Source organism: Citrus sinensis, chromosome 3, assembly GCF_022201045.2.
Source record: "Citrus sinensis cultivar Valencia sweet orange chromosome 3, DVS_A1.0, whole genome shotgun sequence".
Classification (NCBI taxonomy): domain Eukaryota; kingdom Viridiplantae; phylum Streptophyta; class Magnoliopsida; order Sapindales; family Rutaceae; genus Citrus; species Citrus sinensis.
In genome coordinates, this window is record NC_068558.1 from 10,847,718 (window position 1) to 10,866,816 (window position 19,099).

Sequence of the window (19,099 nt, forward strand, 5' to 3'; positions counted from 1 at the left end):
TGTACACCACAAAACAACAAAATATTCATCTTCTTAGCAATTTCACTTTCCTCGCTGTTTACAATTCCGAGTATTTAAAATTCATTATACTGCTTGAAATGCTTGTAAATCCAAAGTGGAAAATATATATATCTCGTTAATTCGTATGGCACAAAAATCTTCATCAAGAAGAATGTTATATTACCTCTCTCTCTCTATATATATATATATGTGTGTGTGTGTGTGTGTGTGTGCGCGCGCGCGCGCATGACAATCTTCAGTCCCCTTTTAGATTCGCATAAATTCATTTGAATCCTCAAATGAGAATTGAACGTTACAAATTTAAAATTACAAATTAAGTCATTCATACTCTTCCAATTCCAGAATATATTGGAATACCAATGGGGCGGATCTAGTTGGATATATCCACCCTGCTCGAGATCCAAAATCATGACAAAAATGAAGATTTATTTAATTGGAATTAATATGGGGGCGTAGCTATCTTTAGGTTAATTAGAAGATTTATATCTGGTTGGATGAGTTTTTTTAGGTTAATTAAAATGTTTTTAATTCAATTTGAAACTTTGGAAAAACAATCAATGTGTGTAGAAGCAAGCGATGACATGATATGGGAATAACAGTAAATTTAGCATTTGATATCCACTGTGAAAATTAAAAAAAAAAGCATGTGACATCCAAATAAATGGTAAACAGTAACGGTAGGGGGTCTTGGTGTATATTGTTAAAAGCTTAGGAATTTACATGATTATTTTATTAAATTATATGGGTATAGTTATTTTTTTTCTTTATTTTTAAGGTACAACTAATAACAATTATTTTAAAGCTACATTACCACTAACCCTCAGTATTATTAATTGTTTAGTGATAATTATTAGCCCAAATGTAAATGTCGTCTTTTTTTTCTTTTTTTTTTTAAGAGGAAAGAAAAAGAACATATTGTGGTTGCCCTGAGCCTTGGCAAAACGTGAACAAATGGACAGAATGCATAGGCCTTGCCAATGTTGAGCATTTTCTTCTTTTTGGTAAGTCAAGTGCCATCAGCCCTTTATTCACGGTTCAAGTACGGCGGCGTATAACAATTTACAGGTCTCTCCACTCTCCTGTACATTTTTTTTCTTTTCTTGTTTTCAAATTCATGTCTCTTGTATAAGTATATGCTAATTTCCTTCACTTAAAACTTGTATCAACTTCACCTAGCAATTAGATTGCTGCATCTATAAAAAAAAATGACCAATATGTGCTTATCATTCTTCTTTGTTCCTATGTTGTTGTTACAATATTCCATAGCTAGCTTAGCTATGACGACTTTGAGCAACTTAACAACAGATCAATCGGCTCTTCTTGCATTCAAAGCCCGTGTCGTTGATTATCGAAGTGTCCTGACAAATAATTGGTCTATCTCTTATCCAATATGTAGCTGGGTTGGTATCTCTTGTGGTTCACGCCATCAAAGAGTCACTGCCCTGAATCTTTCAGATATGGGTCTCGGAGGCACCATTCCACTACACTTGGGAAATCTCTCATTTCTAGTATCTCTTGATGTTGCTCATAATAATTTTCATGGCCATCTGCCTAATGAATTGGGGCAATTACGCCGACTCAGATTCATTAGATTCGGTTTTAATAAATTGAGTGGAAGCATTCCAACATGGATTGGGGTCTTATCCAAATTACAAACGTTGAGGCTTTATAATAACAGTTTCACGGGTCCAATCCCAAATTCTCTCCTCAATTTATCGAAACTGGAGGTGTTCGATGCAATCTACAACGTTATTGATGGCACTACTACAAAAATGACCTTTATTGACACTTAGTTTCTGACATTTTTTAAAAAGTATTAGTAATTGTATGCATATCCACTATTTTCCGCTTTTAACAAATAGGTATCACAAATTACTGATATCAGTGTGTCAGTAAATTAAATATCAAAAACCACTGGCACTGAAGTATCAAAGGTTAAAAAAAAAATTACTATGATTTGTAAATCTTCCGACTCGAACCAAAGACTTTTAAAATTTAAAATTTTTACATTTGAACCAAAAACCACAAGACCTACAGATTCAAGATACGAGTATTTTTTAAAAGAATTAAAAACAAAAATATAATAGCAAAAGCAAATCCCTAATCTCTTTCCCCCATTTCATCATCTTGTCAATCGAAAACAAAACAAATCACCATCACGCCGCCGACATACCCAAAATCTCTTCCGCCACTGTCGTTACTACTCTCGACTAGCCACTACCGTCACTACTTTCGACTAGCCACTGCCGTCATCCCCGATGCACCAAAGTCTCTTCTCTATATTTTTGTCTCTTTTGCTGTTGTCATCTCCTGTTATATCTCGTGCACCAAAGTTGGAAACCCACTGTCGTGACTTATGGTTTTTGACCGTCACCGGTAACTAATCCACTGCGGTCATCACCAATAGGCCGTAACTACTTCCAGTTATCATCAATACTCAGCCGTTCGTCACCGGTAATAACTTCTCAGCCTCTGTCAGCCGCTGCCGTCACTGTCGCACTGCCTCAATCTCCGTCGTCGCTGCTATACCACCACAATCTCTGTTCAAGGTAAGCTTAAATGGATAAATAGAGCATGAAGAAAAGAGATAATAGACCTAAGTGTCCTGTGACCAGTAAGAGATTTTAGATCTACATATGATTTTATAACAAACTTTTAAGATCAATTAACATTGTGGCTTTAGGTTCCTTGAAGCCACAGTTGATTTTAGATCTATTGATTTTATTTTAAATTTTGTTTTTATCACAAATGAGTAGCTGATTTTTTTTTCTGGAATAGAAATTGCAAGAGAGTTGACAATACAAGGCAAACAACCTTTGTCAGATACCATACATCGAATCCTTTGGCCCTGAATAAATTGCTTATCTGGGTGGTATGTTAAGACTTTTTGTTCTTTCTTCATTTAAATTGATCCATTTTATCTCTTTGCATATGAAAGAAAACAGAGATGTTGTTTAGTTGCTAAGAAAATAGCTCAGAGAAGGAGATGTTTCTGGAATCTGAACATTACACTGGAAACTATGCAGGGCAGTTCCCTTACCATTCGCTGTAATATAATTACTCTTTTTCATGATTCAATTAACTAGAATGAGATTCTCATAAAGTTAAGTGGAGTGCTATGGATAACAATAAAATTAGACTGCTCTTTTCTTCTTTTTTTCTCCTCACTGGATGAGAAGTTGGTTAAGCCAACTCTACTGCATATAAAATTATTTGTGAAGAAATGAAATCTTCAGCCAGGATACTACTAGGAGTTTTAAGGAAACAGCCTTTTGGGTAGCAAAGAAATAATTAACTATGCGATTAGTTTAATAGTAATCATTGATTACCTTCATAAATCAAACCTCATGTTTAAGTAGCTGGAAGAAGTATAATACACTTAATGCTTTTCTTTTCCCCTATGTAGCCTGAAGAGCATATCTCTATTTTTGATAGCTATGATCATACCTCTAACTGCGTGCATTGGTATCATAATTTTGACTGAGGTTGCTGGTTTTGTCAACTTGTAGACTTGCTTCTTCTGCCAATTTGGGCACTCAGTGGTTTGTGCTGACTATCTTACACTTTGAAAGTGGTTTGTGCTGACCAGCTTACACTTTGAAAGGGGTTCATCATGGTATGCAGTTTTCATGTTTAAATACAACATCTCTGTTTTACTCGGCACATCAAATCTATGCATCATTCTCTCTGTTTGTTTATTCTTATGTACTGTTTGAAAAAGGCTTGCTCCCAGTCTTTAATTCATGTCATGAATCCTCCTTTTTGTTTGGCTATCACAGATGCCAGTGTAACAAATACTAAACAAGCTCAAATTATAATTTCAGGTTTTATTAGATAGAGTAGAGAAATTTATCCAGTCTGTTGCCGTATATGAAGATCAAATCTTTCAGAAGAGGACACGTATGTAGTAGGTATGTTAGCCTCCTCATGTTTCTGAGTCATTTTTCACTTTGTAATGGCATTGATTGTATTTACTGTATATAGTTGGATGAAAATAGAGATATGTGCATAAATGCCCAAATAAATAAGTTGTTTTTTCTACTAAAGTACAAAAGATAGCTAAACCTGGAAATGTAATTCAAAATATGAGTTCCTGGGGAAATACACCAAGAAAGATGCATGATACCTTTCCATGTTACTTACCTGGCTTGAAAAAATGCCTTTAGGAATACTTCCCCGACTTTGCAGTAGGAATCACATGGCCAAGGCACACAATACATATCATAAACATTGTTCTTTATAAGACCATGATTGAAGTTATAAGCTTATAAGGATCAATGTTTGCAATAGGCCTTTTGAAGTCATAACAAATTGTTTATTCTGGTCATCATAGAATTTATTTTTTTTGGAGATGTTCTGTTAATTGTAAATTCTCGGAGTGCTTTTGGGGCTCGTGGACGTGTTCACCTTTTGTAAGTCTTTTTCTGTAGCATACAATCTTTTATTAACACCCCCCCGAGGGGGGGGGGCTGTGATTGAAGTCAAATCTACAAGAAGTCTTAACTGTTTATAGAGTGTGCATAGCAGGGTAATAAAGGACGTGTTCTTCCAGGCATATGGTAACTATACAATTGAACACTTGATATATCCCTCCAAACTTATAAGTGCTATCAAAGGAAGAAAATTTAAGGGGTGGATTAATTTTTATTAGTTACTTCACTTATGAATTAGCTCGACTTATTAAAAAGCCGCTAAGGCCCATCTTACTGCTCATCACTCACTTACGATTTAAGAGAGGTTAATGACAGCAATAAAAAAAGTGGTAGCTGGATTCTTTTTAAAAAATTTTGTCTCTCTCTATATTAATTAACTGATGAACATTTAATGATTAGTACACTGCGTATTGTTGGAGAGATTATGTGAATAACTATGAGATGTACAAAACAATTATATGGATTAATTGCGAGGTTGTTATTAGTGGGGATATGTTACAATATTGTTGCTTGTACGTCATGAAAGAGCTCTTGCGACTTCATAATCAATGGGCTACATATGTTGCCAAGTTAATTATAGCCCAAAATCGCAAGGTAATATATGAGTAATTTATGATGATTTTTTCTTCCAAATATCCAAGATTTATTATTTGTTGTGTACTAATTGATTTTATGTACTTGTAGGTGGGAAAAAAATGAAGCCACATATGGATATTTATTGACACTCTTGTGCTTCTTTTCGTCCGTTAATGTTTGTTGAAACTTAATTTAGTACTTTACTGTTTAGAAATTGTCAAAAGCTTAATTTGATACTTATGTTTTTCTTTTCCAAACAGTGGTGTAGTTGAATTACATTAATTTAAATGATGTATTTGGAATGTTTGTTATGTGAATTGTGTTGTGAGATTTGGTATATTTAATATATTTTGAGTTTTCTTTTGATTGTAGAAAAAAAAATATAATTAAAATAAAAATATACTATTAACAAAAGCAGCATAACATCAATAAATACTGACACTAAATATTTTAAAATGACATTAATAATATTTTACGTTAATGAATCAGTGTGCTCTTGATACTGTAGTCACATTAATCATTGACATGTAAATAGTATCATCAAACACTGATACCATCGTGTCATTATTTTAGTGATTCTATTGTGACAAAAATTATTGACACAAAAATCACTGACAGTAATTTTCAATGTCAGTGTGTTTTGGCTGGAGTATTATTGACACAATTAACAAGTGTCAGGAAAAGTAATTACTGACACTAATTTAGTATCAGTAAAGCCCATTTTTCTAGTAGTGTGGAAATATTCCTTCAGGGATAGGAAATTTTAGCAGCCTTTTCATTCTGAATCTAGGTTATAACAACCTACAAGGTACGTTCTACATATTTGCATTTGCATAGCTGCAAAATTCTTTTATTTTATAGGTTGGGGATATTTCCACTCATTATTCTTGCAAACCCACCTCATTTTGATAAGATAGTTATAATAAGTTCACATTATGTTATAGAATTATAAATTAAGTCTGAACAATTAATAAATTATTTTTATAATGTTTTTCTTTTATGACTTAGGCTTTTAATAATCTTTGGCCGTTTACAGTTGCTTTAAAAATAAGTTTAATTTGACTATTTTACTCTTATAATATAAAATGACCAAATTACCCCAAAAAACATGTACTATTGTATCTAATATATAGTTTCGGCATTTTGTTTTATGTTTTGTAATACAATATTTCTAAAATAAAATTCAATAATTTTTAGTTCCCTACATGTCAACAAATACATTTTGTTAGTTTAGTTGAAGTTGAAGTAAATTTGTGGGTATTTTAGTAATTCTACCTTATGAGAGTAGACTAGTTATATTAAATTTATGTTAAAGCAACCTTAGTTATTATATATGATAAAATAATATAAGTTTCAAAAAGTAGATTAAGATGGATTTAATTGATTAATTCTCCAAACTTCTTCTTTATTTGAATTTTTTTAAGAATCTTGTTCCAATAATTTTCTGAAAGCGGGTGGGGTTTTACAAAAATTATGAGGTAGCAATATCAATCCCCCCCCCCCCCACCAAAAAAAACCCAAAAAAATATATTATAAAACTAATAACACACATTTTGTGGGCAAATTTGATTTTCATGCGTTATGAAATTAAAATTTATGTTAAGTAAAAAGCTCAATAACTCATCAATTTGGCGTTTATCTTTATGACAGGTCAAATTCCAACTGAGATTGGCAATCTACAAACTTTGGATACTCTTGTTCTTAGTGCGAATAATTTAAGTGGCCCCATTCCACCCACAATCTTCAACATTTGAACCCTAACAGTCCTTAATCTAATTAGCAATCAACTTTCAGGCCACTTACCATCAACGATTGGCCACTCGCTTCCGAGCATAGAGTATTTAACCTTGGCGGCCAATAACCTTACCGGAAAAATTCCCAACTCCATCACAAACGCTTCTAAACTCATTGGCCTAGAATTGAGCTTTAACTCATTCTCAGGCCATATTCCAAATACATTTGGCAACTTGAGACACCTCGGCGTGCTTGGCTTAGCATTTAATAACTTGACGACAGAATCATCTTCAGCAGATCAGTGGAGTTTTCTCTCTTCTCTGACTAATTGCATAAATTTAACAGTTTTAGCCTTAGCTTATAATCCATTGGGTGGCATCCTTCCACCAGTAATTGGAAATTTCTCTGCTTCTCTTCGACAATTTTATGCATCCAACTGCAAACTCGGGGGCAGCATTCCTAAAGAAATTGGTAAGTTGCGTGGCCTGATCCTCTTAAGCCTCGGCTTCAATGACTTGAATGGAACTATTTCACCAACGATGGGAAGACTTAAGCAGCTACAAGGTTTATCTCTTAAAGAAAATAATTTGGAAGGATCCATTCCCTATGATCTTTGCCACTTGGAGTTGATGTACGGAATAAGGTTAAATGGAAATAAGCTCTCTGGACATATATACTACCATGTTTGGCGAGTCTGACATCTCTAAGAGAACTCCACTTAGGCTCCAACAAGCTCACTTCTAGTATACCGTCATCCTTGTGGAGCCTTGAGTACATCTTAGAGATAAACTTGTCGTCAAATTCGTTAAATGATTCTCTCCCTTCCAATGTACAAAAGTTAAAGGTCTTGAGAGTTTTAGATTTATCAAGGAATCAATTATCAGGTGATATTCCATCAACCATCGGTGCCCTCAAAGATATAGAAACTCTATCCTTGGCTAGTAATCAATTTCAAGGACCTATTCCTGAATCAGTTGGTAGTTTGATAAGCTTAGAATCCTTAGATCTCTCCGGCAACAATCTCTCTGGAAAAATTCCTAAGTCATTGGAGACACTTTCACATCTCAAACAATTTAATGTGTCTCATAATAGGCTAGAAGGGGAAATTCCTGTTAAGGGGTCTTTTAAAAACTTGTCAGCTGAATCAATTTTCGGAAATTATGCACTCTGTGGTCCACCTAAATTCCGAGTCCCACCTTGCAAACAAGGTTACAGCAAAAGCACCAAGAACGTTGCTCTAATTGTCCTTAAATATATTTTGCCTCCGATGGTATCCTCTGTACTTATAGTGATTATCATCATTATGTACATAAGACGCCGAAAGAGGAGTACAAAAAAATCAGATCACGAAGATTTCCTACCTCTTGCAACATGGAGAAGAACATCCTACCTAGACGTTCAACGAGCAACTGATGAATTTAATGAATGTAACTTGCTTGGTACAGGTAGCTTTGGATCAGTTTATAAAGGAACCATTTCCGACGGGACTGATGTTGCGATAAAGGTTTTCAATCTGCAACTAGAGAGAGCATTTAGGAGTTTTCATTCTGAATGTGAAGTTTTACGGAATGTTCGTCATCGAAATCTCATAAAGATCCTTAGCAGTTGTTCTAATCCAGATTTCAAAGCATTGGTACTTGAGTTCATGCCAAATGGTAGTCTCAAGAAGTGGTTGTATTCTCACAACTATTTCTTAGACATTCTACAGAGGTTGAATATATTGATAGATGTGGGGTCGGCTCTTGAATATCTCCATCACGATCATTCGTCGGCACCTATAATTCATTGTGATTTGAAGCCTACCAATATTCTCTTGGATGAAAATATGGTGGCACATGTGAGCGACTTCGGCATTTCCAAACTCTTAGGTGAAGCAGAAGATTCTGTGATACAAACCATGACAATGGTTACAATTGGTTATATGGCACCAGGTAAAGTTTCAATTGTAATTAAAATTTTTGCTCTTTTTTAAGCACGAGCAAATTTTGGGTTATCTTAATTATCAAAAAATTATTTGTTTTATCATTTGTTTCGTAATTGAAATTAAAAAATGCAGAGTATGGATCAGAAGGAATTGTTTCAGCTAAATGTGATGTCTACAGCTATGGTGTTTTATTGATGGAAATCAAGAAGATTAAAGTGAAGTTCCTGGATGATGCTGCTGCAACCAGTTAACGTAATTTTTACCGCGCGTCTGTTAACTTTGTGCGTACTCTTTCCTTCTTTTGCTCGTGGAATTAAAGCCATTGCTTTGAGCAGAACATAAATTGAAATTAGAAATCCAATCTTCGAATTTGTAACTTTGTATACATACAGACTTAATATTAGATATGGTATGTGTTTAATTTCAATATTCTCTCTTAGCGTCTTTCTTTTCCATATTTTCTCTTAGACATGGTAAGTGGAATATAATATATCAAATTCTTGGTTCAACTTGATAATTAAAATTCCCAGTGAGGGTAACCATATTGCTCTGGATCACAATGGGACTGTGAACATTGAAAACAGAACTAAACAGCAAATCACGTTTATTCCAAATATTTAAAATGACTCTTTATGAACTCATTTATTTATAAGCAAGCTCTTGTACAAACCCGTAGAGTGAATCCATATTCAAACATGAATTCAAGTTTCCATTCCGCCTCTCTACAAGCAGTAGTAATACAGAAATAAATACTCTAGTTTAATATTAGTCAGGTCCTGGTACAAATTTTAGGTGCGGGTGAAAAGCAATATCTTTGCAAGCTCAAGTGCTTTGGTGCGGCCAAAAAACTTCTCCACAATTGCCAGTGCAAACTCCATGGAAGTTCTTGGCCCTCTGCATAAGGTTGCCATCAACCACAACCCTGTTTTCGATTTCACTCTAATCTGACAGCTTGTTGTACATGGCAGGAAAAGCTATAGCTTTTTTACCCTGAACCAAGGTTAAATATGTCTAAGGGGAAAACAAATACACAGGAATGATATTGCGGGAAGTTCTTGGGATTTAGGGGAAAAAGTTTTACATGAATGAAGCCAAAATAAATCAGCATAATATTTTGCTACACATCCCAAAAAATCATCTCAAAGGATGTGATATTCAACAATTGATTGGTTAGATAATACAAGTAATACACTTGAATTTTATAAAAATTACTAACCACTCAATAAATACCATGTCATTTGAGATGGAATTTGGGGTAAAAAAATTGGGATGTCTATCATAACTCTTTGGGTAATGTAACTAATGAAGCAGCAGCAGTTTTTAAGTTTGTAATTTATCAGCAAACTTCAATTAATTCTTTACAGACTTACATGAGATAAGACCACGCTCATAAATATCACACAAGTTCATAATGTTTGATCAAGTTCAGATAAGGTGAACCAAATCGAGAGTAAATATTTAAGCAAAAATGGTCATAACCTTGAGTAAGCCATGGGGCTCAACATTAAAGCTGGAGATGCACAGATAGCACCGTAAGGTCTATTTGATTCCTTTTGCGCTCTTCAGCATATTTACGAATTTATCTGACTTTGCAAATGCCTTAGCACTACCAAGTCCACCCTGTGCATAGATAAATTGTAGTTAATAAGTCAATAATGCGGTAAAGACTATGAAGCAAGAATAAGCCCCCCCCTCATCAATGAGCATACCAGCAACTAATTTAACTCGACGAGAAGCCGAAACTTCTAGTTTATCCTCAATTGATGCAGCCACAACATTTGCTTTAGCTCATCGTAGAATATCAATTATTATAACAGCTTCCATCTCCTCTGAACCATTCGCAATAGGCACAAGAATCTGAAAGAAAAGAAAGTACAGAATTTCACCAAGAACGGTTAACATTTGAAGTTGTCAAGAATTCCATTTTGAGCACAAGTCAGCAATCTTAAGGACCTCACAATCTCTAATGTCCCCATTTTACAGCTTGTTAATAGCCTGAACTTTCACCCCTATCATTCCCATTGCTGCACAACCCCACCCAACACCCCCCTCCCCCCAACCCCCACCCCCAACATTTTTTCCCCTCTCTGGTCCATCACCGCTCATTCTTCTTTTGTCGTTACATCAAACTTTGGATTCCACTAGAGATATCATAACAATAAATCTAATATCTACAATATGTTCACAAATGAGTGAAGCCAATGATCTATTTGTATGTTCATAGAAGATATCGCAGATTTTTATATATTGCCAAATGGGTATGCCTAAAAACATCGGAAGAAGATAAACAAATACATGAAACTAGAAAGTCCAATCTCACCTAAGGAGAATTGTCAAATGTCCGCTAAATTGGATTGAATTCAGCAATAGCGTGTGAATCCTCAGCATAACAATAAATAATCAAATTCTACCTACATTGTTTTTGTGTATCCTCAGCATATAACAAAATAAAGAATGAGAACAAAATTAAAGAAGCTAGATCCCACGAATAAAGAGAATGCATGCTGGTTCTTTCAATTTGTATAATAAACAAATTGTTTTTCTCTATGAGACCATGACCTAGCTTCATTAACATTGTTTTTCCCACGAACTAATAAGACTTGGGTCTTAGTTCAAATCTCTTATAACGTGTGTTAATGTTTAGATAATTTTTTCTAAGAAAAAAATTGTGTTTCTCCATCAACATTTGATAACACAAATTCAGCATAGAATATTCACAAATATGACCACCCAAAAGTACTCATAAGGTTAAAATTGTGCTTCCCTAGTTATTGTTAACCATTAATTAGTGAACAAAATTGTTAATGGTATATTTTCTAGTAAAAAACTGTAACGTATGTGAAAAAACATAAAAAAAAAGAGGAAAAAGAAAGGCGGTTAAAGAGGAAAAAAAAGTAAACCTAACAATTTTTTTGAAGGAGAAGCATATTCACATGTGAGAAGGAGAGGAAATTGTCAAACTCGACTCGTATCCTGCGAAACCAACCCATCCATATCTTCAATTTTCGGCCACCTCACCAACTGTAAAAGTTAGCAAACTAAATCTCTTGAGCCGGCCATCACTTCCTTGCCGTCACCATCGCCAAATGTTGACCGAAATGCCACTGTGTGTGGCACGAAAAGTTGCAGCCGAAACCCGTCACTACCGCTGTCGATTCTGCCAAAATTAGACCATGCCACCATCTCAATTGTGTTCCCCACGAGTCCCTTTTGATTTTTCTGCCATCCACAGCCACCAAAAGTTGTCAATTTGTCGTTCAGCCATTGGAGTTTCACAGTTGTTGAGCTAACTTCTGGCGCCATCGCCACGCGTGAAGCTCACTGCCAGTACCATTGAACTTAGGTCGGCCAGAAGTGTCTAACCCAACCTTCCCACTCACTGTCGCTTGAATTACGGTCGTTGTTGACCCATGAGGGCATTCCGGTAATTTTACATTTTGAGGGCAATTTTGTAATTTTTGACCCCGTAGATGTTTTAGTAATTTCTAAAATTGAGGATAGGTCGGTAATTATGATTTCAAGGATAATTCAGGGATTTACAATTTCATAGTATTGTAATAATTTATGAATGCAAGGGTAATTTGGTAATTTTATCAGTGTGAGAGTTGTAAATTATGGATAGATGTTCGTTTTGAGTTTATTGCATAAATTTAGTCCTAATTCAAATTTACAAAAAGTAATTATGTCGTTTCCTTGATCTAGGAGGAACCGCAAGCGAGAATTAGTCTGCAGGCGTAGACAATAACCGAGTCTAAGCATCGTCGCTGTGAGTGGAATATACAAAATCCATTTTCATAATATTATGGTTTTTAAAGTATAGTAAAGCATGTTTGTGAATAAATATTTAATGCTCCGATTTAATGTTTTCTTAGAAATGAGTTTTATTTATGTATTGTTGTATTATTAAAAAGTGTGTGATTATCAGTTCCCTTATTGATTTTTGAGTAATGAATGATAGTATTTTATAGAAAAGAAAATAGATATAAAGTATGTTAAATAGAAAGGAAATGAGTTTTATAGTATGATATAATTATATGCTCATGTAAATATGCATAAAAGATTGTTCGCACAATCATTGGCTATTGCCCTTCCTATCTAGTTACAATGATACATATATGAAGAGAGGGCTTTAAGGCCCGTATGAACACGCATAGAGGCTTTGGGCTGTATATTTGGGCGCTTTACCTTTTGGGGGCTTATGTATGCAGTATAATAATAACAAAGATATAATTACTGAAATATATATGAGATATAGGCCTTTGGGCCCTGTCTGAATACACACAAAGGCTTTGGGCCGTGTGCTTGGGCACCTTTGTCCTTTGGGAACTAGTTTATGCATGTAGAGATATGATGAGATATAGGAGACATGTAAGATGGAATTTTCCTGTCTACCCGTTGTAGCTCCAGGGTATGACGGTATCCTAATAGTACGTCGTTGTTCGTCCGTTGAGATCTGGATATGACAAGATTATTTCCCGTGGGTACTTGTTTAGTGACAGTTTTCAGAATTCAGTATTTGAGATTACAGTGTGTTTATAATTTCCTTGATTTTATATGGTATTATAAATGTTATATTTATGTTAGTTTATGATTTATAATTAAATAAGTTATTTAAGTCTCTTGTGGTAATTTGGTGAAATTATTAACTGAGATGATATAATAATTTTGAAGTAAGTTTATTTTCAAAAAAAAAATTATTATCCACTCGCTAATCTAAGTTTTATACTCATTCCGTTTTATTATATTTTTCCCTCCACATGAGGATGTCGGCACACCAAATCGACCCAGCAACTTTAGATATTTTGAATTTTGGCCATGTGATGGTGTTAGAAGATATAGATGATTTTTGTTAGGGCATTTTGGTCATCTCATTTTTTTTGGGATTGTATAATTTTGTTGTATTATTCTTTTGAGATTAAGAACAAACCAATGTATGTTAATATTAGCTATAATATAATCTTTTGATACTTTGGAGATATCTTAGGTAAAGTTTAGTATTATGGTTGAGGATGTTGAGCGTTGGAGTTGGTTGTTTATTTGATTATTTTGAGAGTGCTTGTTTTACACATTTGCAAGTTGGGTGTGTTATATTTATAAGGAAGACTTTGCCGAATTGTCTACAAAATTTTTATTTATTAGATTATTATTAATTAAGTTTTGACGAGATTAAATAGACTCGCCCTGGGAGTTTGGGATGGGTCGTCTGAAAAAGTCAAACTTTTACTATACTAAGGTTAAAAGTTGTGATTAAGTGACCATAACTACCATAACCTATAGCCTATTCTAACCTTCTTTCCTAAAATAATCTACTAATTGAACGTACCAGCAGAATTATTAGAGTACAAAAGTTTGATTTTTAATTCTGAATCTTTTTAAAAGCTTGAATAATATTATGGATATAAGTATTTTTCTCATAATTTAGTCTATAATTAAAATAAAAGGCCCAATTTAAACATTCTCCACATATTATATATATATATATATATTAATTAGTAAAATCTCAAAATCGCTGAACAAGAAAGATCATAATTCATATGCTTATTGTCAAACGAAACTGCCAACTTTGATGCATTTGAACGTATATTACCCCGCTTGTGCTTTCAGCTAAATAAGTCTTAACATAACGTGGGCTTTAATTCTGGTAGGTGAAATTCCAACTGAGATGGGCAACCTACAAAATCTGGACTATTTAGCTCTTAATTCCAATAACTTAACTTCTTCTATCCCACCCACAATCTTCAATATTTCAACCATAAAAAGAATTACTCTAGCTGAACAACAATTCTCAGGCCATTTTCCATCAACGATTGGCCACTCGCTTCCAAACATGGAGTGGTCACTTTTGGCGAAAAATAAATAAACTTAGGGGGACAACTCCCAACTCGATAACCAATGCTTCTAAACTCAGTGTCCTAGACTTGAGCTATAACTCTTTCTTTGGCCTTATTCTAAACACTTTTGGCAGCTTGAAATTCCTTGGCCTACTCAACCTAGCGTATAATTACTTGACGACGGAATCATCTATTGGTGGGTTGAGTTTTCTCCCTTCTTTGAATTCTTGTAGGATGCTGGCATTTTTAGGCTTAGGCTTTAATCCATTGCGGGGCATACCTTCCACCATTAATTGAGAATTTCTCTGAGTCTGTTAAAAAACGTTTTGCTCATGATTGCAAACTTAAGGGCAGCATTCCTCAAGAGATTGGTAATTTAAGTGGCTTCATACTTTTAAGCCTCTTCAACAACGACTTGAATGGAACTATTCCAACACCAATGGGAACGTTAAAGACATTACAAGTTTTATATCTCGATGCCAATATTTTGCAAGGATACATTCCCATTGATCTTTGCCCCTTAGAGCGGTTGATTGGTTTATTTTTAAATGAAAATACGCTCTTCGAACATATACCGCAATGCTTGGGAAGTCTTGACTTCTCTAAGAACACTCTTTTTAAGCTCCAACACGCTCTCTTCTAGTATCCCATCATCCTTGTGGAGTTATGAGTTCATCTTGTATGTAAACTTGTCAACAAATTGTCTAAGTGGTCCTCTACCTTCAGATATACAGTGCTTAAAGGTCTTAGTCAAGTTAGATTTATCAAAAAATCAATTATCAGGTGATATACCAGTAAGTATTGGTGGCCTCAAATATTTAGCAACTTTATCCTTGTCTAGAAACCAATTTTACGTCCCGATCCTGAATCATTTGGTAGTTTGATAAGCTTGGAATTTTTAGATCTCTCTAGCGACAATCTCTTTGGAGAAATTCCAAAATCATTGGAGGCACTCTCATATCTCAAGGGACCTTTTAAAAACTTTTCAGCTCAATCGTTTTTCCAAAATTACGCACTCTGCGGTCCAGCAAGACTCCAAGTCCCACTTGCAACGAAGACAATAGCAAAGGATCCAAGAATGCTACTCTGCTGGTTTGAAATAAACTTTTCCTTCGATTATATTGAGTGTACTAATAACGATTGTTATGATAATCTTCATAACATGTCGAAATAGGAAAACAAGAACTCCGGCTTAGGAAGATTTGTTCTCTCTGACTACATGGAGAAGAATATCCTATCATGGTATTCAACAAGCAACCGATAGATTTAATGAATGTAACTTGCTAGGTGATAGGTACCAGTCAAATTACAATGAAAACTCAATAAATTTGGCTTTCTTTGGGTGAAAGTCAACCACAGCTTTGACCAAATTCTTCACGTTCCCATTCAATTCCAAATAAACTCCTTAAATAGAGTTTCAATACATCAAACGGATAGCAACACTAACTCCTAAACTTCAGCAAGTTAAAACCATGACGTAACTATTATTCTGGAGATGACTAACCACCTTTGCCTATCACCAAGCAATTTGAAATAAAAACAACAACTAAACTGAAAAAGGAAAAGTCAATCTGAAGCTAAAAACTTGGGATTTTTCTTGGGAATTCTGAAGGATCTTCTCAGTGTATCAATACTTCCCCCCACAAGCGGAACCTTGTCCTCAAGGTTGAACGCAGGAAATTACTATTTGAGCATCTGCGTTTCCTCCCAAGTAGCATCTTCTGCAGGCAAAGTCTTCCACTGCACTAAACTCTCTTCAATAAACTTGGTACCATGTCTGACCGATCAACAACGGCACAACTTGAATCTGTCCTTTATCAGACATTGGTGGCAGGTCAACAACGGCAGGAAGAGAAGTACCCACATACTTCTTTAAGAGAGAAACATGGAACACCGGGTGAATTTGAGCTGCATGTGGTAAACAAAGACGGTAAGCTACCTTGCCCAGCTTCTGCTCAACTGGAAATGGGCCATAGAACCGACTGGCAAGTTTGTGATGGGCGCGTTTGAACACGAATTGTTGGCGGTAGGGGTGCAGTTTTAGGAGCACCAAATCTCCTACTTGAAACTCCACTTCTCTTCTCTTTTGATCAGCCACATGTTTCATTCTAGCGTCAGACAACTCCAAATTTATCTTCAGTTGCTGCAGTACTTCATCTCGAGTTAGAAGACTTTGATCAACCTCATTAACACGAGACAAACCCTCTGTATAGTAAGGAATGGATGGAGGAAGGCGACCATATAAGGCTTGAAATGGTGTCATCCCTGTCGAGCAATGATATGTGGTGTTATACCAATACTCTGCCCATGGCAGATAGCTATACCATTTACGAGGCCATTGATGGACGAAACATCGCAGATACTGTTCGAGACAACGGTTGACCACCTTCGTTTGTCCATCCGTTTGAGGATGATAAGCTGAACTGAGCTTCAGCTTAGTACCTGACATGGTAAAAAACTCTTGCCAAAATTTGCTTACAAAAATAGGGTCTCGATCACTAATGATAGACTTCGGCATTCCATGAAGTTTAATAACATGTTCCACAAACTTTCAGCAATGATTTTTGCAGAGAAAGGATGAGATAAAGCAATGAAATGAGCAGACTTACTAAAGCGATCCACGAACACTATAATATTGTCCTTACCATGTGAAGATGGCAATCCTTCGATGAAATCTAACGAGATGTCAACCCAAACTAGACAAGGAATTGGGAGTGGTTGGAGCAGTCCAGCTGGTGCTAGTGTCTCGGATTTCGTCTTTTGGCAGGTTGCACATTGTTGAATGTACTCTTGTACAGATTTGTGCATAGAGGGCCAATAAAATTGCTGAGCTAGCCGTGTGAAAGTCCTTAGAACTCCAGAATGTCCAGCCACCTTACTGTCATGAAACTCCTGGAGTAGTTGATCTCGTAGTGCAGGCGAAACAACCATTCTTTGCTTGTAAAAACATAGCCCATTCTTCACTACATAATTGCCCGCAGGATCATTTGCTGCCTGCTGGAATATTTTTTTCATGTACAAATCCATTTCTGCTGCCTTTCGAATGTCATCCCATAAGGAAACCCGTGAAATAAATATTGGATTAAAGAGAGGGCTGTTGGGGCGGCGAGATAAAGCATCTGCCGCTAAATTTTCTTTTTTAGGCTGATATTTTATCTCATAGTCATATCCAAGAAGCTTAGCAACCCATTTCTGCTGCTCGGGAGTGGCTACTCATTGCTCTAAGAAGTATTTGAGACTTCGTTGGTCGGTTTGAATGAAAAACTTCTGACCCAAGATGTATGGTCTCCATGTCCAAATGGCCTCCACAATTGCTAACATCTCTTTGGCATAGATTGACCAGGTACATTTCGCAATCCCCAAAGCTCGACTCATGCATGCAATTGGTCTCCCTTGCTGAGTGAGAACAGTTCCAATTCCATCCCCGGAAGCATCAGTCTCGATAGTGAATGGCTCGTTGAAATTAGGCATGGCGAGAGTGGGTGTGGTTGTCATAGCTTGTTTGAGCATTGTGAACGCACTAGCAGCATCCTCATCCCATTTGAAATTCCCCTTCTTGAGCAAGTTGGTGAGGGGACGAGCTAGTACTTCATAATTGCGGACAAATTTCCTGTAATAGCCTGTCAAGCCTAAAAAACCACGCAATTCAGTAGCATTAGTGGGTTGTGGCCACGCAACCATAGCCTCAATCTTCTTATCATTTACTTTGACACCTTGATTTGTCATGATATGGACCAAATACTCCAATCCATGCTTACCAAAGTCACATTTGTTTGCTTTGACGAAGAAGCTGTGTTTCTTCAAAATTTCTAATGTCTTCCTCACATGAGTTAAATGCAATTCCCATGTAGGACTATAGACTAATATGTCATCAAAGAAAACTAATATGAATTGTCGAAGGTAAGGCTGAAAAATAGAATTCATGATGGCTTGAAAAGTAGATGGAGTGTTACATAACCCAAAGGGCATAACAAGATACTCAAAATGTCCATTATGCGTCCTAAATGCAGTTTTCGGAATGTCGGGAGCATGTACTCGTACCTGATGATAACCAGCTCAAAGATCCAGCTTAGTAAAATAAGTAGCGCCATACAACTCATCCAACATGTCGTCCACTGTTGGAATGGGAAATCGATCTTTGATCGTGGCGGCGTTTAATGCTCTGTAATCCGTGCAAAACCTTCAAGTATCATCTTTCTTTTTTACTAGAAGGATAGGAGACAAAAATGGACTAGTGCTTGGTCTGATGATTCCTACGTTCAGCATTGCCTGCACTTGTTTTTCAATTTCTACCTTATGAAAATACGCATACCGATATGGTCGAACATTGATGGGCTGGGTTCATTCCTTAAGGGTATATGGTGGTCGATTTCTCGTAGTGGTGGCAGCTTAGAGGGTTCTTGAAAGACATCCTCGAATTCACTTAAAAGTTGCTGCATATTTGGTTGAATGCCATCCTAGGAAGAGTCTTCTAAGTTTTGAACATTAACAACAAAGACCATCTGACCCTGTTGATGCTCTTTTACAACGGTCTCTAGTGAAGTCACTTGAATGGGCCTTTGTATCTCTTACAGCCTTCG

General features: G+C 35.8%; 1 protein-coding gene and 1 long non-coding RNA gene across 3 annotated transcripts; one reads left to right on the forward strand and one right to left on the reverse strand.

The window, feature by feature from the left end:
• The first annotated feature begins 1,298 nt into the window (after positions 1-1,298).
• On the forward strand, positions 1,299-9,145 carry LOC102630519 (putative receptor-like protein kinase At3g47110). Its single transcript, XM_052435703.1, has 4 exons — positions 1,299-1,617; positions 7,110-7,328; positions 7,487-8,695; positions 8,821-9,145. The coding sequence occupies exons 1-4, from the start codon at positions 1,299-1,301 to the stop codon at positions 8,937-8,939; spliced, it is 1,866 nt and encodes a 621-aa protein (XP_052291663.1). The 3' UTR covers positions 8,940-9,145.
• Positions 9,146-9,302: 157 nt separating this feature from the next.
• On the reverse strand, positions 9,303-12,028 carry LOC102628029 (uncharacterized). Of its 2 annotated transcripts, none has more exons than XR_003062809.2 (3): positions 11,009-12,028; positions 10,398-10,545; positions 9,303-10,308 (listed from the first exon to the last, which is right to left on the reverse strand). It is a non-coding gene; the product is annotated as an uncharacterized LOC102628029 (long non-coding RNA). The 2 variants fall into 2 exon arrangements; XR_001506608.3 differs by having other exon boundaries at positions 11,589-12,021.
• Positions 12,029-19,099: the final 7,071 nt, after the last annotated feature.

What these genes read in the sequence shown, in the direction of transcription:
- LOC102630519 (XM_052435703.1), top strand. Translation starts at nt 1,299, where the DNA reads ATGACGACTTTGAGCAACTTAACAACAGATCAATCGGCTCTTCTTGCA. An exon ending in ACTCAGATTCATTAGATTCG is followed by an intron (nt 1,618 to 7,109) that starts GTTTTAATAAAT and finishes TAAATTTAACAG; the next exon opens with TTTTAGCCTTAGCTTATAAT. An exon ending in AATTGGTTATATGGCACCAG is followed by an intron (nt 8,696 to 8,820) that starts GTAAAGTTTCAA and finishes TAAAAAATGCAG; the next exon opens with AGTATGGATCAGAAGGAATT.